The 19,724-nt window shown below is 38.7% G+C and overlaps 2 protein-coding genes across 4 annotated transcripts in view; both read right to left on the bottom strand.

Moving 5' to 3' along the window:
- LOC137253349 (ribosomal silencing factor RsfS-like protein, 312) overlaps nucleotides 1–19,724 on the bottom strand; it is a 196,636-nt gene that overhangs the window by 23,467 nt on the left and 153,445 nt on the right. The gene's annotated exons all lie outside the window — the stretch shown is intronic.
- LOC137253347 (putative uncharacterized protein DDB_G0285119) overlaps nucleotides 9,650–19,724 on the bottom strand; it is a 52,481-nt gene continuing 42,406 nt past the window's right edge. For both annotated transcript variants that reach the window (XM_067790099.1, XM_067790098.1), the window contains 4 exons: nucleotides 17,011–17,325; nucleotides 16,747–16,936; nucleotides 16,443–16,679; nucleotides 9,650–10,392 (listed from right to left, as the gene is read on the bottom strand). In XM_067790099.1, coding sequence (XP_067646200.1) covers nucleotides 10,343–10,392; nucleotides 16,443–16,679; nucleotides 16,747–16,936; nucleotides 17,011–17,325 — 792 coding nt within the window. In that variant the 3' untranslated portion in view covers nucleotides 9,650–10,342. The remainder of the gene's footprint in view (nucleotides 10,393–16,442; nucleotides 16,680–16,746; nucleotides 16,937–17,010; nucleotides 17,326–19,724) is intronic.

Genomic DNA, 19,724 nt, shown 5'->3' on the forward strand with positions numbered 1-19,724 from the left:
AGCACTGTTCAAAGGCCGAGGCTAAAGAAGACATTATAGATGTCCGGCTAATGACTATAACGTGTACGGATGAATGGGACAAGGAACAACTAAGAAAGTGTCAGCTAGAAGATACAGATCTGTCACATGTTATGCAAGGGCTCGAACGAAACGAAAGACCAAGCAGAGAGGATATGTCAGCAGAGAGTCCCATTGCGAAGTCATATTGGGCACAGTGGAACAGTTTGGAATTGATATCCGGTTGCTTGCATCGAGTATGGGAGAGTGAGGATGGTCAGTGCAAGAAGAAACTTATAGTTGTTCCCAGGAAGAGGATTCCTGACGTGCTCAGCGAGTTGCACAATGGTCCAAGTGGAGGCCATCTTGGAATCACGAAGACACTCGAGAAAATTAAGCAGAGATTCTATTGGGTTGGTTGCCGTCAGTCGGTCACCGAGTGGATTGCCAATTGCGAGGTATGCAACAGAGCGAAAGGGCCCAAAACCCGAAGTCGTGGCCAGATGAAGCAGTATATTTCAGGTGCACCATTTGAAAGGATCGCCATGGATGTCGCAGGTCCATTTCCTACTAGCAACCGCGGAAACAAATACGTACTGGTGGTTATGGATTATTTCAGTAAATGGCCAGAGGTATACCCAATCCCAAACCAAGAAGCAGAAACAGTAGCAGAAGTGGTTAAAAACGAATGGGTTGCAAGGTATGGTGTACCAATGGAGTTACATTCTGACCAAGGCAGGAATTTTGAATCAGCTGTGTTCCAAGAACTGTGCAAGAAGTTGGGCATTCGAAAAACACGGACAACTGCATTGCATCCTCAGTCCGATGGTATGGTGGAACGTTTCAATAGAACATTGGAGGAGCATTTAAGGAAAGTAGTCGACAAGTACCTTAAGGACTGGGATACACACATATCATTATTCTTGATGGCCTACCGATCGGCAGTACATGACACAACGGGCCAAACTCCCGCAAAGGTAATTTTTGGCAATGACCTTCGACTGCCAGCTGATTTGAAGTATGGGATAGATGCCGATGCGGAGAGGAATGTCAAGAAATCCACTGATGTCTTAGAAGAAGAGCTGAGAGAGATACACGATCTGGTAAGGCAACGAGCAAAGATTATGAGTGACAAGATGAAAGCGAGGTACGATAAAGCAATTAATTCGGAAGGGTTTCAGGAAGGAGATTTGGTGCTGCTATACAACCCACAACGAAAAAAAGGTTTGTCCCCGAAATTGCAGTGTAACTGGGAAGGCCCATACAAAGTTGTAAAACGGATCAACGATGTAGTGTACCGCATACAAACCACTACCAAACCACGAACCAAAATGAAAGTGGTTCATTTGGAGAGATTAGCAGCGTTTAGATCGAGAGATTTGTCTGATCGGGACGATCAGACTTAGGTGGAGGGCAGTGTTACGAATATTAGCAAAACTAAGGAGTGCTGCCAGCTCTAAGCCGATCTAAGCAGTGACGTGAATGCACATCAATAATTCAATCATTATGTATCTACATAAACGAATCAATAATTGCGTCTACACATATGTACACATTCCGACGAGCAACATTTACATACAAGGCAGCGAGAGATGAGATGTCACACACCGATGAATTTACTTATACGCTTATGTGTGTGTGGGAGACTGTAAACTACAAACACATGCATATACCTTATCTGAGTTGTCACAAGAGAGAGCAATAATTTGTGCACGTAGTTGTGGCTGGCGATTTTGTAGCCGAAACAACTAGTAACTTCTGGAAATCGAAGAGCCTAGAAGTATGCAGCGTAAACTATAAAAGCGATGCAGGCGAGTAAGAAGTAATTCAGTTTGATTTGAATTGTCAAGCAGTTACGAGTAAGACGATATCTAGCGAGCAATAGCACTATTATTTTGAAAGTCAGTTTCCTTTAAGATATCAGTTTGGTTATTAAGCTATTCGTTGCACAGTTTGAGTGTTATTGGAAGTATTTTAATAAAGGCCATTTTTCCGTTATTCAATATTGGAGTTATTTATTCAACAGTTTAGTGATTCGAACTTAGCAGAGGATTGCAAATAAGAGGATTTGCAAGTAAATTCGTTACAATAATGAAACCGAACGGCTTTCTTGGATTTTTTTTTTTTTTTGGGTAGTTTCGGCAACTCTATAGCCATATGATGTTCAAGACCCATTCTTGGAAACGAACGAACTTTTGTTTACAATCGAATGAACTTCAAGACCCATTCCTGGAAACGAATTGAGAGAGAATAAAAGTTTCGTATCATGTCATCAGTGGTGACGATTAAGTAATCGCTTAGGTAACGGGTACCTGTCTTGTAGGGACATGAACATATTTTCCGTCATCCAGTGAGTTTTACAGCTCCGGCTCACGCTCAATTATCACTTGAGAGACTTGAGAAGCAGAAGTCGTGAAATTTTTGCACACGTGAAATGTGATAGGCAAATGTCGCCATTGTTTTTCATTTAACTCATACGGCAAAAGGCTAAGCAGCGACATCTATTTTTGAAAAAGTAGGTTTATTAAAGGCAGCGTTGCCAAACTAAAAAGAAGTAGTTAACAAATTATCTGGCTCACAAATTGAACCAGACTTCTACCTGGATTTATCTGCAGCTGAAGCCAATGCCGATGCAAGCCCTAATACCAGATTACGCTCTGCTAATGCTACTGCCGCTGTTGCAAATTCTGCTCAAATGAGCAGTGCTACGGATTCTGCTGATGCTTCTGGCCCTGCTGCAAACACTCTTAATAATGTGGATATTGCTACTTGTTGGCCGTCAAACTACCGGTGAAAGGAACAGCCTTAGGAGGACTATAATTCATGGCTGCAATGGGAGCACCGAGCTCGAGGCTGTTGTTAAAAAGAAATAGGTTCACATTTCCTCCTTCAAGCCGACGGTCTCCGAAAAAAATATCATAGATTTTGTCTCAAAGCATGCTGGAATTGACCGCAAACATCTTTCGTGCCGTAAGTTAGTGAAAAATGGTGTTCCACTCGATAGCCTGGAGAGCATAAATTTCAAGCTAGGATTCACTACTGCTTTGTATGACAGTCTTTTAAACCCTAACGTTTGGCCAGCTGACGTCAACGTTCGGCCCTTTCAGCAATTTGAAAGTCAGTCTAACAACACCTAGCTCTTATAAATCGCTCAACGCTCAACGAGCTACCCATCCAGTTGACAGAGCGGGTAGATCACTAAAAATTTATTTCCAAAATATAGACGGCATGCGCACAAAGGCGACAGATGTTCCCTGTCCTCATCCCGGATGGACTACGATGTTTACGTTCTCATCGAAACTTGGCTTAATGAGGACTTATTCGATGAAGAGTTTAACCTGTTACAGTATCCAGATCGAAGTGGAGCTAGAGTGACTCGTGTTTCCCTGGGGTTTGTGCGTTCCTCTTCCGCAAGTTTTGGGTACTGTTCTTTGAGTACTGGATTCACCGACGCCTGTTTGTGGAGTTCACTGAGGACCTGCTTGTGTTTTTCGGCTTCATACGGCTGAGTTCTCAGGTGCCGTATTTCCGTAGCGATTCTGAGAGCAGTATTTTGGCTGGCCTGTAGCTTCTTCCAGTGAGTAGTTTTTAGGCTTGGCGACCATATAGGGGACGCGTAGCATGCAATCGGCTGGCCAATTGCTTTGTATGTAGTAATGAGCGTTTCTTTGTCTTTTCCCCAAGTACTGCCAGCAAAAGATTTGAGGATTTTATTACGGCTCTGGATTTTCGGTACAAACGTCACACCCAAGATTTTGGGGTGTAGGACAGTAGTGCCATCGAAGTGGATGTTCAAAATGGTCGACATTTGGGACGTCCATGTTGTAAATAAGGCCGCGGAGGATTTAGTCGGTGATAATGCCAGGTTTCGCGAGGTGAAAAAACTGGAGAGATCAGGGAGGTAGCCGTTTATTCTGTTGCAAAGCTCATCGATCTGTGGGCCCGGGCCTGTGGCCATTATTGTGCAGTCATCGGCGTAGGAAACGATAGTAACTCCTTCTGGTGGTGAAGGTAGCTTAGATATGTAGAAATTAATCAAAAGTGGGGATAGGACACCACCCTGTGGCACCCCTTGTTTAATTCTTCTTGGTTTTGATGTTTCGTTTCTAAATTGCACCGATGCCTGCCGACCACCCAGATAATTTGCGGTCCACCTTTTAAAACATGGGGAAGGGTAGACCCAGAAGCGAAGTATGATCGGTATTAACCCCATTTAATACCGATCACACTTCGCTCAGTGCCTTGAGTTTGGTAGGATTACGCTAAGGTAATTCGGCTTGGCTCACATCACCATTTTAAAGAATTTTATAACATGGAAGTTATTTCGAGGTCTCTCCAGCTTAAGGATCTTGTCATAATATCTTAGGGTTAACCTATGAGATTTAATCGATAACGTCTAACGAAAGCGCCAAGAAATTCGTAATTTCGAAAGACCTCAAGTGGACTAAATATATTCATAGTATCAAAAGACGTTTATTCGGCGTCAAAACTGAAAAACACATTCAAGAACACATGAGATTGTTTTCAGGCGATATAATTCAACTCACATCGTAATCCTAAAGCTATCTTGTTTTAGTGGTAATATTCACTTTATTAATGAACGCCGTAAGGCTCTATCATGATATTCGACATGGTCTAGAAAGTAAATGTGGTCATATAAATCGTTCCCGAGATGTTCGGGCTAGTAGCTTAACGTGCTTGTTACCGGAATGTACCGGATCTTTGTCCGGCAAGTGACCATCAACATCGATAAAACTCCCCCAAAAACCTTCAGGGAGTGTCTTTATAGTTAATACAACAAAAACATTATCCTCGACACCATGTAGCCCGCTGTTCATTTCACGCCTTATCTGCATGATTGTTGTTGTTGTTGTAGAAGTGCTTTGCCCCGTCCAATATGTGCGAGAGGCGTTGGTTCCACATTACAATTGACGAGATGGCTGGTGTTATGTGGGGACACATTGCAAGCAGAAAATACATTTTGTGTGTTAGGGTTGATTCGGGATAGGTAAGAGTTTAGCCTGTTACAGTATTCAGATCGAAGTTGAGCTAGAGTGACACGCATTTTCCTAGGTAGAATACGTTCCTCCTCTGTAAGTTCTGGGTATTTTTCTTTGAGTACCGGATTTGTCGGGAAATTCCTGGCATAGAGATCCGACGCCTGTTTGTGGATATCACTGAGGACCTGCTTGTGCTTTTTTGCTTCATACGGCTGTGTTCTCAGGTGCCGTATTTCCTCATAATGCTTAAGCCCATGGGCGGTGTAGCCTCATCAATCAGATGTCTGTTAGGATGCACAGGTTTCTGGGTATTCATCAGAAACTGTTTGGTTATCATTTCATTTCTCTCCCTAATAGGGAGTACTCTCGCCTCATTGTGCAGGTGGTGTTCTGGGGACATAAGAAGACAGTCCGTAGCAGTTCTGAGGGCAGTCTTTTGGCAGGCTTGTATTTTCTTCCAGTGAGTAACCTTTTGGCTTGGCGACCATATCGGCGACGCGTATCATGCAATCGGCCGACCAATTGCTTTGTCAGTGGTGATGAGCGTTTCTTTATCTTTATCCCAACTGCTGCCGGCAAGAGATTTGAGGATTTTATTACGGCTCTGGATTTTCGGTACAAATGCAGCTGCATGCTCTCCAAAATGTAGATCCGGATCGAACGTCACACCCAAGATTTTAGGATGTAAGATAGTCGGTAGCGTGGTGCCATCAACGTCGATGTTCAAAATGGTCGACATTTGGGACGTCCATGTTGTAAATAAGGTCGCCGATGATTTGATCGGTAACAATGTCAGGTTTCGCGAGGCGAAGAAACTGGAGAGATCAGGGAGATAGCTGTTTATTTTGTTACAAAGCTCATCGATCTGTGGGCCTGGACCTATGGCCATTATTGTGTAGTCATTGGCGTAAGAACCGATAGTGACTCCTTCTGGTGGTGATGGTAGCTTTGATATGTAGAAGTTAAACAGAAGTGAATGATGAGCTGTACGAGCTATACGCGGACATCAACATAGTCCTGCGAATTAAAACGCAGCGGCTGCACTGGCTAGGCCATGTTATGGAAATGAAAGATGACGCTCCGGCCAAGAAAGTGTTTCTATCGGAACCCGCCTATGGACGCAGAGGTAGAGGGCGGCCCCCTCCTTTGGAAGGACCAGGTGGAAAAGGATTTAAACTCCCTTGGTGTGACCAATTGGTACCGGTTGCCAGAGTGGAGCGACTGGCGCGCCTTGTTGGACGGTCATAAACGTTTAAACGGTTAAGCGCCAATTAACACCACCCTGTGACACCCCTTCTTTAATTCTTCTTGGTTTGGATGTTACGTTCCTGAATTGTACCGATGCTTACCGACCAGACAGATAATTTGCGTTCCACCTTTTGAGACTTGGTCTTCCAGGCCTTGCAGTAACGTGCCGTGGTTGACCTTATCAAAAGCTTTTGACAGGTCTAACGCAACAAGTTCTATCCTATGGTGGGGGTTTTGATGTAATCCGCAGTTTAGCTGAGTGTTAATGGCATTTAGCGCGGTGGTAGTGCTATGTAATTTTCGGAGGACATGCTGATGATTGGCTAGTAGCAAATTTGTATTAAAATAGGGAAGCAGAATGGCTTCAGGTGTATTGGCTACTGGCGATAGGACGATAAGCTGGTTTCCCAGGCTTTAATAGCGGAACCACCTTAGCCATTGGATAGAGACAAGTTGAAGACATGCGCTAGATAATTAAATCCCCCTTTGCCTAGGTTTTTTAAGCATCGGCATGGCTATGCTGTATGGGCCCACTGCTTTAGATGGTTTAGGATGAACAATGGCCTTCCCATTTCTCTTGGCGGTGAGGGTAATTGGTGACGCGCTGTATTTATGCTTGTGCGCGCGTCGGTTGACCCGCCGTCTAAAAGCGCTGGCTAATTTTTTCGCATCCGACAACACTTTGTCGCCAAAGGCGATGGAAATTTTGTCATTGTCCTTGGGCGGGTTAGATAGGAACTTTACGGTGGATCAAAGCTTACCCACACCTGCAGAGAGGTTACAATTCTTTAAATGCTCCTCCCATTTCGCCCGCTTGTGTTCATCCACAAGCAACCTGATGCGTTGGTTTATATGCCTTATTTGGGGGTCGCCGGGGTCGTGCTGTTTAATTAGGTCACGTTCTCTCGCTAAATTTGCGGCCTACCCCGGAAAATGTGGCCGGATTTCCGGAATTATTCCGGCGGGAATAAAACGAGACGAGGTGGATTCGATGGCATTGCGTAAAACACGTTCCCCTTGGCGGACATCAGTCGAGATAGGGAGGGCAGCAAAGCGATTGCCTGTAAAGGATTTGTAATCATCCCACTTTCCTTTCTTAAAATTGATGAAAGTGCGGTTCTCAGTACAGAAGTCGGCAGATCGCTCGAACGAAATGAGTATAGGCAGGTGGTCAGATGCCAATGTTACCATCGGCTGCCAGTTGACGCAGTTTACTAGTCCTGCGCTTACGATGGATAGATCTGGCGGGCTGTACAGCTTCCCACCATACGAAAGAGGGCGTCTCCGTTATTGTGCAGAACATCGTTCCCTCTATTTGGTCCGCCAACATCTCACCCCTGCTCTACGCCTGTAGGTTAGAATGCCATAGATCGTGATTGCACTGAAATCGCCTAAGATAATGCCATTATCGCCAGTGAGTAGTGCACTGATATCAGGGCGGTATCCACTGGGGCAACAGGTGACTGGGATGTAGATGTTGATGATTTCTAAGTTTACATCGCCTGACCGGACAGATATGCCCTGGGTAAGCATTGGGGTACCCGGTGTAGCATGGCGCGATGAAAGTCGTCGAGGGGTTGCCGTCGCTGAGACCAGAACATATAGGAAAGTGGCACCGTCCAAGACAGGAGCTACATTGGACATATGTCGGAAACACATATATTCTGTGGTGGCAAACGGAGCAAAAGGTGGTAGGGGCTAAGAGTCTGTTTCCTTACCTACTCGAATGCTAGTGCCAGAAAGAAGGGGAGAAGAGGGGCATCTCTACAACAACAACAACAACGGGTGCGGGGCTGATGCTCGGCATTGCTACCGACTCTACTACGGAGATTGTAGTTATGAGTAGGAGCGGCCGTATCAGCTGGCGGCGCCATGGGCGCCACACAAGATTTATAAGTTACGAGGACGTCGGGTTTTGGGGTCGAGCCCAGAACATCCTGTCCGATGCAACCATCCATTGCACGTGACACACTGACAAGAGTGTGAGCGTTCTAAAAATATTCTTTTCCGGCATACGCATCAAAACCATTTCTTTGGACCGTGGTCAGGTGTAGGTCCCGGATTGGGTTCGATACCTTCCCGGAGCAGGACAGTATGGCGCAGTCCCGCTGCAAGAATCTGCTGGGAAGATGACAATTTGTGGGAGGAACGCAACAAATTAAATGGGGGTACACTGAAATGACAGCCCTTGGTCGGGAAAAATCCCGAGTCGCTCCGGTACATAGAACCGGCTACCTTGGGAAGCAGCTCTTGCCTGCTTTTTATCTCGCCCAATCTCTTTTTTTTAATTTCAGATGCATATATAGCGTATTTATAAGTATAAAGAGTAATGACGTCTAGGTAAAAGCGAACCCTGCTTTATAGACCCAGCTGTGGGCTCTAGCAGTCCGGTAAAATTTTTATTTATTTATCAAGAGCTCCCTAAAATATCTACCACGTCTAGAATTTGGTACTTCAAAATTTTGTTGAATTAGATAGATTAATTTTTAATAGTCAGTACAACGTGTAATTACTTTAGAAATGTTATCCCCAAGTGAATTTCAGATTCAACAAAATTGTATTTTTCCACATCCTTTATTTAGTTACAGATATGTATTTTAAATTGCATTACTCATTCTCTGAGTATTAGAAAACTTGGTGGGTAAATATAATTCTTCGAGGATTTATTGTAAATTCATCTAAAATTAGATATTTTAACTCCGTATCATTTCCCGCTACCAATTTTCTGTGAGTACATAAACCTTTGAAAAAAAAAAATACAATAAATATATTAAAAAAAAATACTTTATTTACCATTAAGGCGAGATTTTGCCATCGTTGTTCTCAACCACGTCTTTACCCTCCTTAGAGTGCTGAAGGAGCGTTCCACAGTTGCGGTTGTGCAGGGCATTGCAAGCAGAATTTCAAGTGCTTCTCTTATTTCTGAATGGAATGCTGTCTTCTCGAAGGCACATACAAGATCTGTTGGTCCCTGATTTTTGGCAAGCCCTGTACCACAATTCCAGTTCATTATCAATACCATATAAATTATAAAAAACCTTGGCATCGGCAAGTTTGCTTTCAATGTCTTTAAGACTCATCTTCATCTTATTCAAAGTTATTTATCATTTTAGTACTTTAATAGGAAGAATAGGTAAGTATTATGTATGTGTATGTAGTTATTAATAAATTTATGTAACTAAATATTATTAAGCTCATAATTTGAAAAAAAACGGTGAGGAACTAAAAACCTTTTATGTTGTTGATGTTTAACTTTCAGTTTTGTGTTCTTAGTGCGAGAAGGGTGGGGCAACGGCCCCCCTTCCGCCCTTGAAGTAAGCCATTATTGCTATTTGAAATAGAATACCCACTTTATACTCAGAAAATCGAGTCAGAGGAAATGATCACTTTTAATAATAAAAATGTTTAATTTTTCAAAATGATGACCAATTTTAATCAAGATTTCAGGTTTGCCTTTCTCACAATTTAGTCATCAAAATATTCACCTTACAAATAAACAACTTTTCAAAAATACACACAATAAAATTTTGTTTTACATCCATTTCAATTTTGTATAATTCTTCAGTTCATAGCTCACACCATTTTTGCTAAAACATTGCAAAAATATACAATTTGTATTTCTTTTTTTTTAGTACTGCAGTACACTGGCATTTATTACACTTTTTTAATGTAATTACTACTACATATATATAACCCACAAACAAACGTTGATATACGGCTCGCTCGCATTTAAAAATTTAATATACACTATGTATATATGTATGCATTTAAAATATTTTGTGTTTGTCTTCTTGTTGAGCAAATTTATTGCACATGCCTATGAGAAATGTCTGTTTGGGGTTTATATATCCTTACAATTTTATGTGCAATGACTTTTTAGGTTAAGAATTCCTTACTAGTGTCTTATTTCTAATCGTTTTTGTTTTTTTGTTGTCTGAATTCTATCATCTTTTTAAAAGTTATATATTGATAATATGTAGGTATGTATGTATATCAAACGATTTTCTTTGCTTATAGTCCATAATTAGTATTTTCTTAAAAAGCAGGCAGGAAAATATTTAAATGAAAAAGCATATACGCTCCCCATAATGTTCAGCTTAGCTTTCCCAAATCTCATCACGTTGCTTAGCTGCCAACATTTTGCGTTCTAAAAAATGAGAAAAAGTAATTTAGTTGAATCATTGAAAAATTTAGAAACGGCAAGTAAAGGAACCGAGCCTGGTTTTGTGGGATTAGCAACAGCGCCAACATATCATGGTTGTAAGAGTACAAAAGGGTATAGCGGAAGTGTGCCCCCCGATGGTAACCTATATCGGAGGTTATGTTTCAAAAACTCGACGAACAAACTCTATCCATACACTTTGCAGGACCGGCTTGCCCTTTGACCGAGATATTACGCAAAATATGCGTATAAGTAACTTCTTTTCAAAAAATTATATCTCGGAAACTAAAATTGTTAGAGGGATCAAATCAACGCGAGGCTTCAGGTAATTTAACGAGACATGTTACACAATTTTTTTTTTTTATTTTAGGAATATATTTTTCATTAAAAATGTTAAAGTACAAAAATATAAAAATATTTTTTTTCACGATCCCTGAGAATTAACATGACAAAAAAAATTATATGTTAGTCGCCTTAATGTCCGCTCTTGCTCAAAGAAAGTACGCGGGGAAAAAATGTGTGCAACAGTTTGGAAAAAATAAAATGTAATTTACGCGCAATAACTTTCCATTTTATTAAAGTAATTCTTAACAAAACATTGGAAAACACTATGGAGAGTAGAAATATGTATATTAGATTAGGTCGAAAAAAAAAGTTGCTAATGTCCGCCCCTAAATTGAAAGATTATGTTGAGAGGGTTTCGGAAATCTTTATTTTTTATTTTGATCCTTCGAAATACAGCCGAAAAGGTTTTTTCGTTGTAACTCGGTTATTTGACGTCTGATTTTTTAAATTTATATTGGCCTTGAGAAGCTTCACATTTCCGTTTAATGTCCTTTTAAGCTATGAAGTCGTTTTCACATGATTAGGTCAGCTAAAAGAGTTGTACCCCCCTAATGTATCCTTTTTTCCTTACCAAACGAAAGTACTTAAATATTCAAGAAAATGTTGCTTTTAAACCATATTACTAAAATAATAAACAAAGAAGTTATAGCACTTTCAATATTTTTTGCAAATGTTATTTTCCGTTTTTCGAAGTTAGCCTCCAAAAAATAGATATCGGCTTACGAAGTTCGAAGTTCTATATTTCGAAATTTTATGTTTTTTTTGTTAACGCGTTCAGCTAATTTAAAAAGTAAAATTGTGGTCGTGGTCCGCTCTTTTCCCTTATTTGAAGGGCTGAATCCTTTTTTGAGAAATTTAGTATAACAGCTGTTATACGAGGTGAAAAGTCAGAAGTCAGAGTCTGACTCTATTCAGAAGTCAGTATAATAAGAATCAGGTAAAATAATAATTGCAATAAATATTGAAAGTGATAACTTCTTTGTTTATTATTTTAGTAATATGGTTTAAAAGCAACATTTTCTTGATTTTTTAAGTAACGACTTCATAATTCATTAAGGACATTAAACGGAAATGTGAAGCTTCTCAAGGCCGAAATAATGGCATATCAATTTTAAAAATCGGACGTCAAATAACCAAGTTACAACGAAAAAACCTTTTCGGCTGTATTTCGAAAGATCAAAAAAAAAAATATAAAAAAATTTTTTCCGAAACCCTCTCAACATAATGTTTAAATTTAGGGGCGGACATTAGCAACTTTTTTTTGTATGGGGACCAACCCAGTCTAATGTATATTCATGGCGCGACTAGTCTTTTGTAAGTAAAAATTGAGACTTCGTATTTTTGCTTACGTGCCTAATATAAATACGCCAGTTAGTTTCTAATTTAACATACATATATTAACTAATAATGTCGGACAAATGCAAAAATTGTAATAGGTATCTTCGCAAGATTTCTGTTGTTGCAAATGTCGACTTCTACCATATTTGAATAAAACAGTCTCTAATGCAAAATGTACATCACTTGTTGAATATTGTTCAAGCATGGAAGAAAACAATGTGTATGGAGGATTTTGATTGATACCAGTGGTGTCAGTGAAATTGAATATATACACCAAAGTAATGATAATTATATTGAAATTCCCTTTCAACGGGTTGCTCTACTCAAAAATATTGCATAATATATCAAAAAGCCACTGGTATTAGGGTAATACTATATTAATATGTCCAAGGAGCAAGTAAAAGCTTTGAATGGGTTTTCTTGGGAAAGTATATCAAACATAAGCTTGTTGCCTACGTCTGTGCGAAATACCAACATACATTCTGTAACCCAAGCTTTATTTATATTTTTGTCAAAATTAAAGACCGGGAACTCAAACCAAACAACATCTATTATTTTTGGCTTTTCCAAACTGTTGCACAAGTTTCAAAATACTTTTCTAAAGTTAATCAAGTTTTGAAAAAGATTATTATTTCGGATATAATGCAATTACTCGACAGCAGCTTATATCGGAGACAAGCGAAACTGCAAAAATATTATTCAATATTGAAAGCAATGAACTCATATTAATTGTATGTACCATATATACGCCACCAAAAAGTATCAATAACTATTACCAAAGAAAATCGTACTCTGGGCAAAAAAGGACCAGTTTTTGTAAGCCATTCACAATATGCACCACAAATCCTTTGTCGTTAATTTTGATGGGCCCTATTTCGATACTTTAAACGATTCTTCAATAATGAAAATATCATATTGTTAACTAGAAGACCCGGCAGACGTTGTCCTGCCCTAAATTAGGCCTATCTGAATACATTTTAATAAACTTTTTCCGTCTGACCGTCGATCGCAACCAAACCTATGTAGCGTGAGGTTTGCGCAACTTGTGTGAAAGTTTGAACAAAATCGACCGACGCATCTCTTCAAACACCGGCGACCAACTAACACACATTTTAGCCTTTCTTTTTATATATATAGATTTTTATTTTTCACTTACTTACTTACTTAATTGGCGCTTAACCGTCTAAACGGTTATGGCCGTCCAACAAGGCGCGCCAGTCGCTCCTTCGCTCTGCCAACCGGCGCCAATTGGACACACCAAGAGAGTTTAAACCGTATTCCACCTGGTCCTTCCAACGGAGTGGGGGCCGCCCTCTACCTCTGCTTTTTATTTTTCACACTTCACTACAATATTAAAACGAAATGCAGATTTTCGTTGCTTTTGAAATTCGGCTTAAAAATTGCACATGGAACAACCAAATACTCTCCTGAATTAAAAAAAATGTCATAGTACCTCTAAATCGCGGGCCCTCATAAACGAAAAAAATGCAATAAAATAATATTGCGACTATAAACTGAGATATAACCTATCCTATGTCTCAAGTTAGATCAAACTACACACGGGGTGCAAAACAAATTCAAAATCGGTTCAGTAGTTTAGGAGTCCATCGCGGCGGAAATTTTGTGACACGTGTTTTTTATATATTAAGATAAAACTTTTGTACTGAAGATATTAATTAGTTCAGAGAAGCGTGTTTTATTCAACATGGGTTTTTTGAGTGTTGCACCAATTTTTTCCTCGTGCACTTTCTATGAGCCAAAGCGGACAATAAGACGACCAACATTTTCACAGGGATCGTGAAAAAAATTGTTTTATATTTTTATTCTTTAACATTTTTAATGAAAAATATATTCCCAAAATAAAAAAAGAAAGCGAAAATACGAAGTATCAATTTTTACTTACAAAGGACTTGTCGCGCCATGAATGTACATATTTCCACTCTCCACAGTGTTTTCGAATGTTTTGAAAAGAATTATTTTAATAAAATGGAAAGTTATTGCGGGTAAATTCCATTTTAAGTTTTTTCCAAACTGTTACACCAATATTTTCCTATTGTTGTTTTGTAGAAGTACGTCGCCCCATCTAATAGGTGCGACCGATCACAAATTGTCATCAATATCCTCTAACGGGAGTCAAAAGAAACTTGCTGTTTCAACAGGGGTGAACGATAATGAAAGGGATGTTAGAGGCGTTGGTTCCACATTACGCGTTCTTTCTGTGAGCAAGAGCGGGCATTAAGGCGACTAACATATATTTTTTTCGTCATTGTAACTCTCAGGGATCGTGAAAAAAATATTTTTATATTTTTGTCCTTCAACATTTTTAATGAAAAATATATTCCTAAAATAAAAAAAAAATTGCGTAACATGCCTCGTTAAATGACCTCAAGTCTCGCGTTGATTTGACCCCTCTAGCAATTTTAGTTTCCGAGATATAATTTTTTGAAAAAAGTGACTTATACGTATATTTTGCGTAATATATCCAGGTCAAAGGGCAAGCCGGTCCTGAAAAGTGTATGGATAGAGTTTGTTCATTGAGTAGTTTTTGGAACATAACCTCCGATATAGGTTACACTCTGGGGGCACACTCACCATATATTTTCCGCTATACCCTTTGGCGTTTGTGGTAATGCTGTTACATTAATATGAATCCCTAAGCAATAAGGGGCAAGATGCGTAACTAAATTGACACTTTCGCGTTTCTGGTTTTTAATTTATGGCGTTTAAAAAATTTGAACAACAATGTAGGCGCGGCTCTACTTTTCATACTGTCATTTTTTAATTTAATTTATTTGGATTAAAGTCGACACAGCCACAATGCGGTCGACACTAAGATATATAAAACATAAAATTAATGTTACAATTAAAAATAATTAAATTCAACCATACATATGAAAGAAAGTACAAAATATCAGGCCAGACGTGACAGTATTGAATTATGCAACTCGGAAAACAAACATTCAAAACTGATGTAGTTATACAAGTTGTAGTGCGAACACCAGCTTCGCAGTGGATTATTTTTGGAAAAATTTTGCCGGCAAAGTGGTAAATAAAAAGGCACAAAGTGCCTAGACGTTCTACCAGGAACAGCAAAATTTAGTCGACTAACAAGATCAGATGAGTCGATCTCGCCCATAATGAGCTTGTGAATGAACATTACCCCGAGTAAAGTTCTTCGATTTTCTAAAGTTGGCAGATTTATAAGGAGAAGCCTATTTCTATATGGTGGCAAATGCACACTAGAATCCTAGTTAAGACCACGTAGTGCAAATATAATGAATTGCTTCTGTACTGACTCAATACGCTTTATAAAGTTTTGATACCCTGGGCACCAGACACACGAACAATACTCTAAGATTGGTCGTACCAACGATGTGTAGAGGGTCTTAGTCAGATACGAATCATTAAACTCCTTAGTCCATCGCTTCACAAACTGCTGCGTTTCGGCTCTAACCAAGAAAACGCTCAATCATCAGTCTGTTTGTTTTTTTTTTTGTATAAAAAGAGCAAATCACGGAATAGGTTCACTTTCACGCCTTTAAGGGGCGGTGACAAGCCCATTTTCCAAAAATTTCACCCTTTCATTGGTGGAGTCACATGTTAGTTCAAATACAATATTTGAGCGAATTCGATCCATTTATTATTTAACTAGGACGAGGAAAAAATTGAGCGACTGCTCGTGCTTTCTGCGCTGTAACTCCGAAGTAATTGATCCGACGCAAACATCAGGCTGGAGTTGTGAAGAATTTAATGATGTTCAAAACACGAGCAATTGCTTAAGCTATAGGATGCGAGACATTTGCGAAAACAAAATGTTGGGACCTCGAATATATTGCGATTCACACGAGATTAATTGCAACCTTTAATGTCACCTTTAAAAAGCCAAAGTAAAGGTGTATGCAGTAGGGTGGATCGATTTGTATGGACGAAAGTTAACCGATATCGCGCCATCGATTTTTCGATAGAATTTGCGCTCAGGAAAAACAAGTTGCCCTATGCATACCCAAACAAAATAATTTTTTTTTCGACTTTGATTTTTAAGGTTTTTTTCATGACCTACTAAAAAATGTTTCATATATATACCCTGTCCAACCCAAAAATGTCCGCTAAAAACGTTGGCGATAACAGTTTAAAAAAAAATAAAACACATGAAAATTATACAATCAATTCCTGAGCCCCAAATCCTATCGAAAAATTGGTTAATAAATCGACCCAGTCTAGTATGCAGCTTCTTATCTGAAATTCCGAGGTTTAATCCTAGAATGACTGAACTATCAAGGACATTTTCTTTGTGCCGTTTCATGTATATAGTAAAGCTTTTTGTGCTAAGCAAAATTTGAATTTTTAATTACCTTTGGCTTCACGTAAAACACGTTTTTCAATCTCTCTTTCTGCGGCTGCTGTTTTCAGTCGCACACCCAAGGCGCCGGTTACAAGTCGACGTGCCAATGCAGCACATGTCTCCGGTCTTTGACGATATGGTTGTAGGGATGCGGCACATTTTTTAGCTTTCAAGCGAGATTCAATTGTCGCTTCGGCTAATGGCTTCAACGCAACAAATGGATGACCCATAGCTAAAACCTCAGCAGCTATTTTATAAATAAATTTAAAGAATTTAATTTTAATTATATTTTATATGTATGCAATAATTCCTACCAATGCGTGAGCTACTAAACACAGCCAAGGCATGGGTATCATCCACCCATTTGATATCGAAACCTGATTCTTTGTATTGTGAAAAAAGCATTAGTAGATCATGATTTTTAAATTCAACAGGAAAATTTGATACTTCAAGTACGTGAGGAAATTCTTCATCGTTGAGTATTGACTGCTTTGTAAGATATGCCTGTGGTAGAGAGAAAACACACATTTTATACTCATTTAAAGTGCTTCTATTAGGTAATATATTTTTTTTTTTACCGTATAATCCATTCTCGGTAATTCAATCTTTACTTTACCCACCGAAGCGGTCAGTTCATTCATAATTTTTGGATCTATACATTCACCACTATCATCAAACATATTTTCCCAATCGTCTTCTTCCTCTTCCTCTTCTGTGGTGCTATCAATTATTGATCGATTAAGTGTCGACGCGGGTGCGGATAATGCATTCACTGAGCCCCTTTGCCTTGTGTCTATGTCATTTTCTGTGCCTGGTTCATATTTTTCAGGAATTTCCAGGACGTCTGATATAAAAGTTTGTTTGATAATACGGCGATTACTTCGATTTATTTCCTTGGAATATGAAATAATAAAATTGGAATTTTATTAAAAAGATGTATGGTATATATTAGACTGGGTTGGTCCCCATTACTATGTTGAGAGGGTTTCGAAAAAATTTTATTTTATTTATTTATTTACGTTATGTTAATAATAATGAGCTTAAAGGCCGTGGTTAAATAAAACACAATGTTTAAAATTTCATTGGTTTTTTTAATTTGTCAATATTTCGGCTTCAGTCTGAAGCCATCTTCAGGACTGTAAGTAAACACAAATGTATAAAAAGGGGGGCATTCATTTCAGATACATGGTCATTAAAATTTACGTTATGCAACTAGGTATACATATAAACGAGACACAACTTACACTTGTGGTTATTCTTTATCGACTGATCATATGTTCGGAAAACAAAAGTAAAATAAACATCAAAAATGTATACAATTTTAAAGTACAGTAAGTGTAAACTAAAATATGCACAAACAAATATATAGGGATACAAACAATAGATCAACGAATATGTCGTCATCCAACATTATGATTTGCTGATCCCAAGTATGCTGCTAGCGGAATAATTTCTGTACGCTGCTTTCTTTCATGTGCGCCGTGAGACTAAAAAAACCAATGAAATTTTAAACATTGTGTTTTATTTAACCACGGCCTTTAAGCTCATTATTATTAACATAACGTAAACGCATAAGGCTATAAAAATTACCAAAAAAAAAATTTATTTATTTATTTTTTTTTTTTTGATCCTTCGAAATACAGCCGAAAAGGTTTTTTCATTGTAACTTGGTTATTTGACGTCCGATTTTTTAAATTGTAATGTCATAATTTTGGCCTTGAGAAGCTTCACATTTCCGTTTTATGTCCTTTTAAGCTATGAAGTCGTTTTTACATGATTAGGTCAGTTATCAAAGTTGTACCCCCCTCCCCCTTTCACCTCATATAACAGCTGTTATACCACATTTCTCAAAAAAAGAATTCAGCCCTTGGAATAAGGGAAAAGAGCGGTCCACGACCACATTTTTACTTTTTCAATTTGCTGAACGCGTTAACAAAAAAATTTAAATTTCGAAATGTAGAATTTCGATCTTCGTAAGCCGATATCTATTTTTTGGAGGCTAACTTCGAAAAACGGAGATAGTACTTTGATTACTTAAGCCTCTATCTCCACCAATACCCAGAAAAAAAGTTGATTTTGCCGCATAGTATTATTATTATAAATACGAAACAACAGGTTCGGACGTCAAATAACCAAGGTACAACGAAAAAACCTTTTGGGCTGTTTCGAAGGATCAAAAAAAAAAATAAAAATTTTTTTTCCAAAACCCTCTCAACATAATCTTTAAATTTAGGGGCGGACATTAGCAACTTTTTTCGACCCAGTCTAGTATATATGTATGTATGTACATAGTTTAAATTAATCTCTAGCTTCATAGCCAAACATATCTTATATTAGATAAAGATTGCTGTCATTATATCCCTCAAAGTTCGCGCAAGGAGTAATTTCAACAACGTTTAGGGAATTTTGACACAGTTTTGAAACAGTTTCCCGATTGTTTTCGGAATTAAAGCAAGACTTCTTCGTGACCATTTCACTATCTTTTCGGGACTGTTTCCGATTCGTTTCGGGATCTCTTCGGAGGTACGAACATTGTCGGGATTGGTTCAGGACAATTTTGCCAGCACTTCGGACTATCTGCGGATCTTTTCGGCATGGTTATCGGGATCATGTTGGTACTAATTTGCGATTGTTGTCGGAATAATTTAGAGACTAGTTAAAAAATAGTTTGGGACTCTTTTCGGGATGGTTAATGAAATATTTCGAAACTTATCATGGCTGTATTCTGGATGATTTCGGAACTAATTCCGTTTTGTTTCAGGCATTATTTCTAAACTACTTTGAAGCTATTTAGAAACTTTTTATTTTGATTTAAACTATTTGGGATCATTGTGGACTATTTCGACATAATTTCAGGATCATTTTAAACTATTTTGAGATAGTTTCAGGATTTTCATAGGGATATTATTATTATTATTATGCATTATTTAGTGCCAACTTCTATTGAATGGATTTTTGCCTGAAAAATAATGGGTTTTCATCCCATTGGTATTGATTTCTTGAATTTCGGCCGATAGATACCAGCTCCCGGTTTTCGGTCATCAAATTTTGATCCATCCGTGAACCAAAACTCAAGGATTCCCTCCTTCCCAAAGAGTTCTGTCCACAATCGACACCTAAAAATTCGTTGAGATTCTGAATGTAGTTACCCATGCATTCGGAACTATTTCAGGATACGTTGGGATGCCTTTCGAGATAATTTGAGGATAAGTATCGTAATGGTTATCAGTTGTCAGTTATATTTGGAACTATTTTCTAGTTTATTTAGAGATTATTTTCGGGCTGATTTCTG

Source organism: Eurosta solidaginis, chromosome 5 (genome assembly GCF_040869045.1).
Source record: "Eurosta solidaginis isolate ZX-2024a chromosome 5, ASM4086904v1, whole genome shotgun sequence".
In the NCBI taxonomy this organism is placed as follows: domain Eukaryota; kingdom Metazoa; phylum Arthropoda; class Insecta; order Diptera; family Tephritidae; genus Eurosta; species Eurosta solidaginis.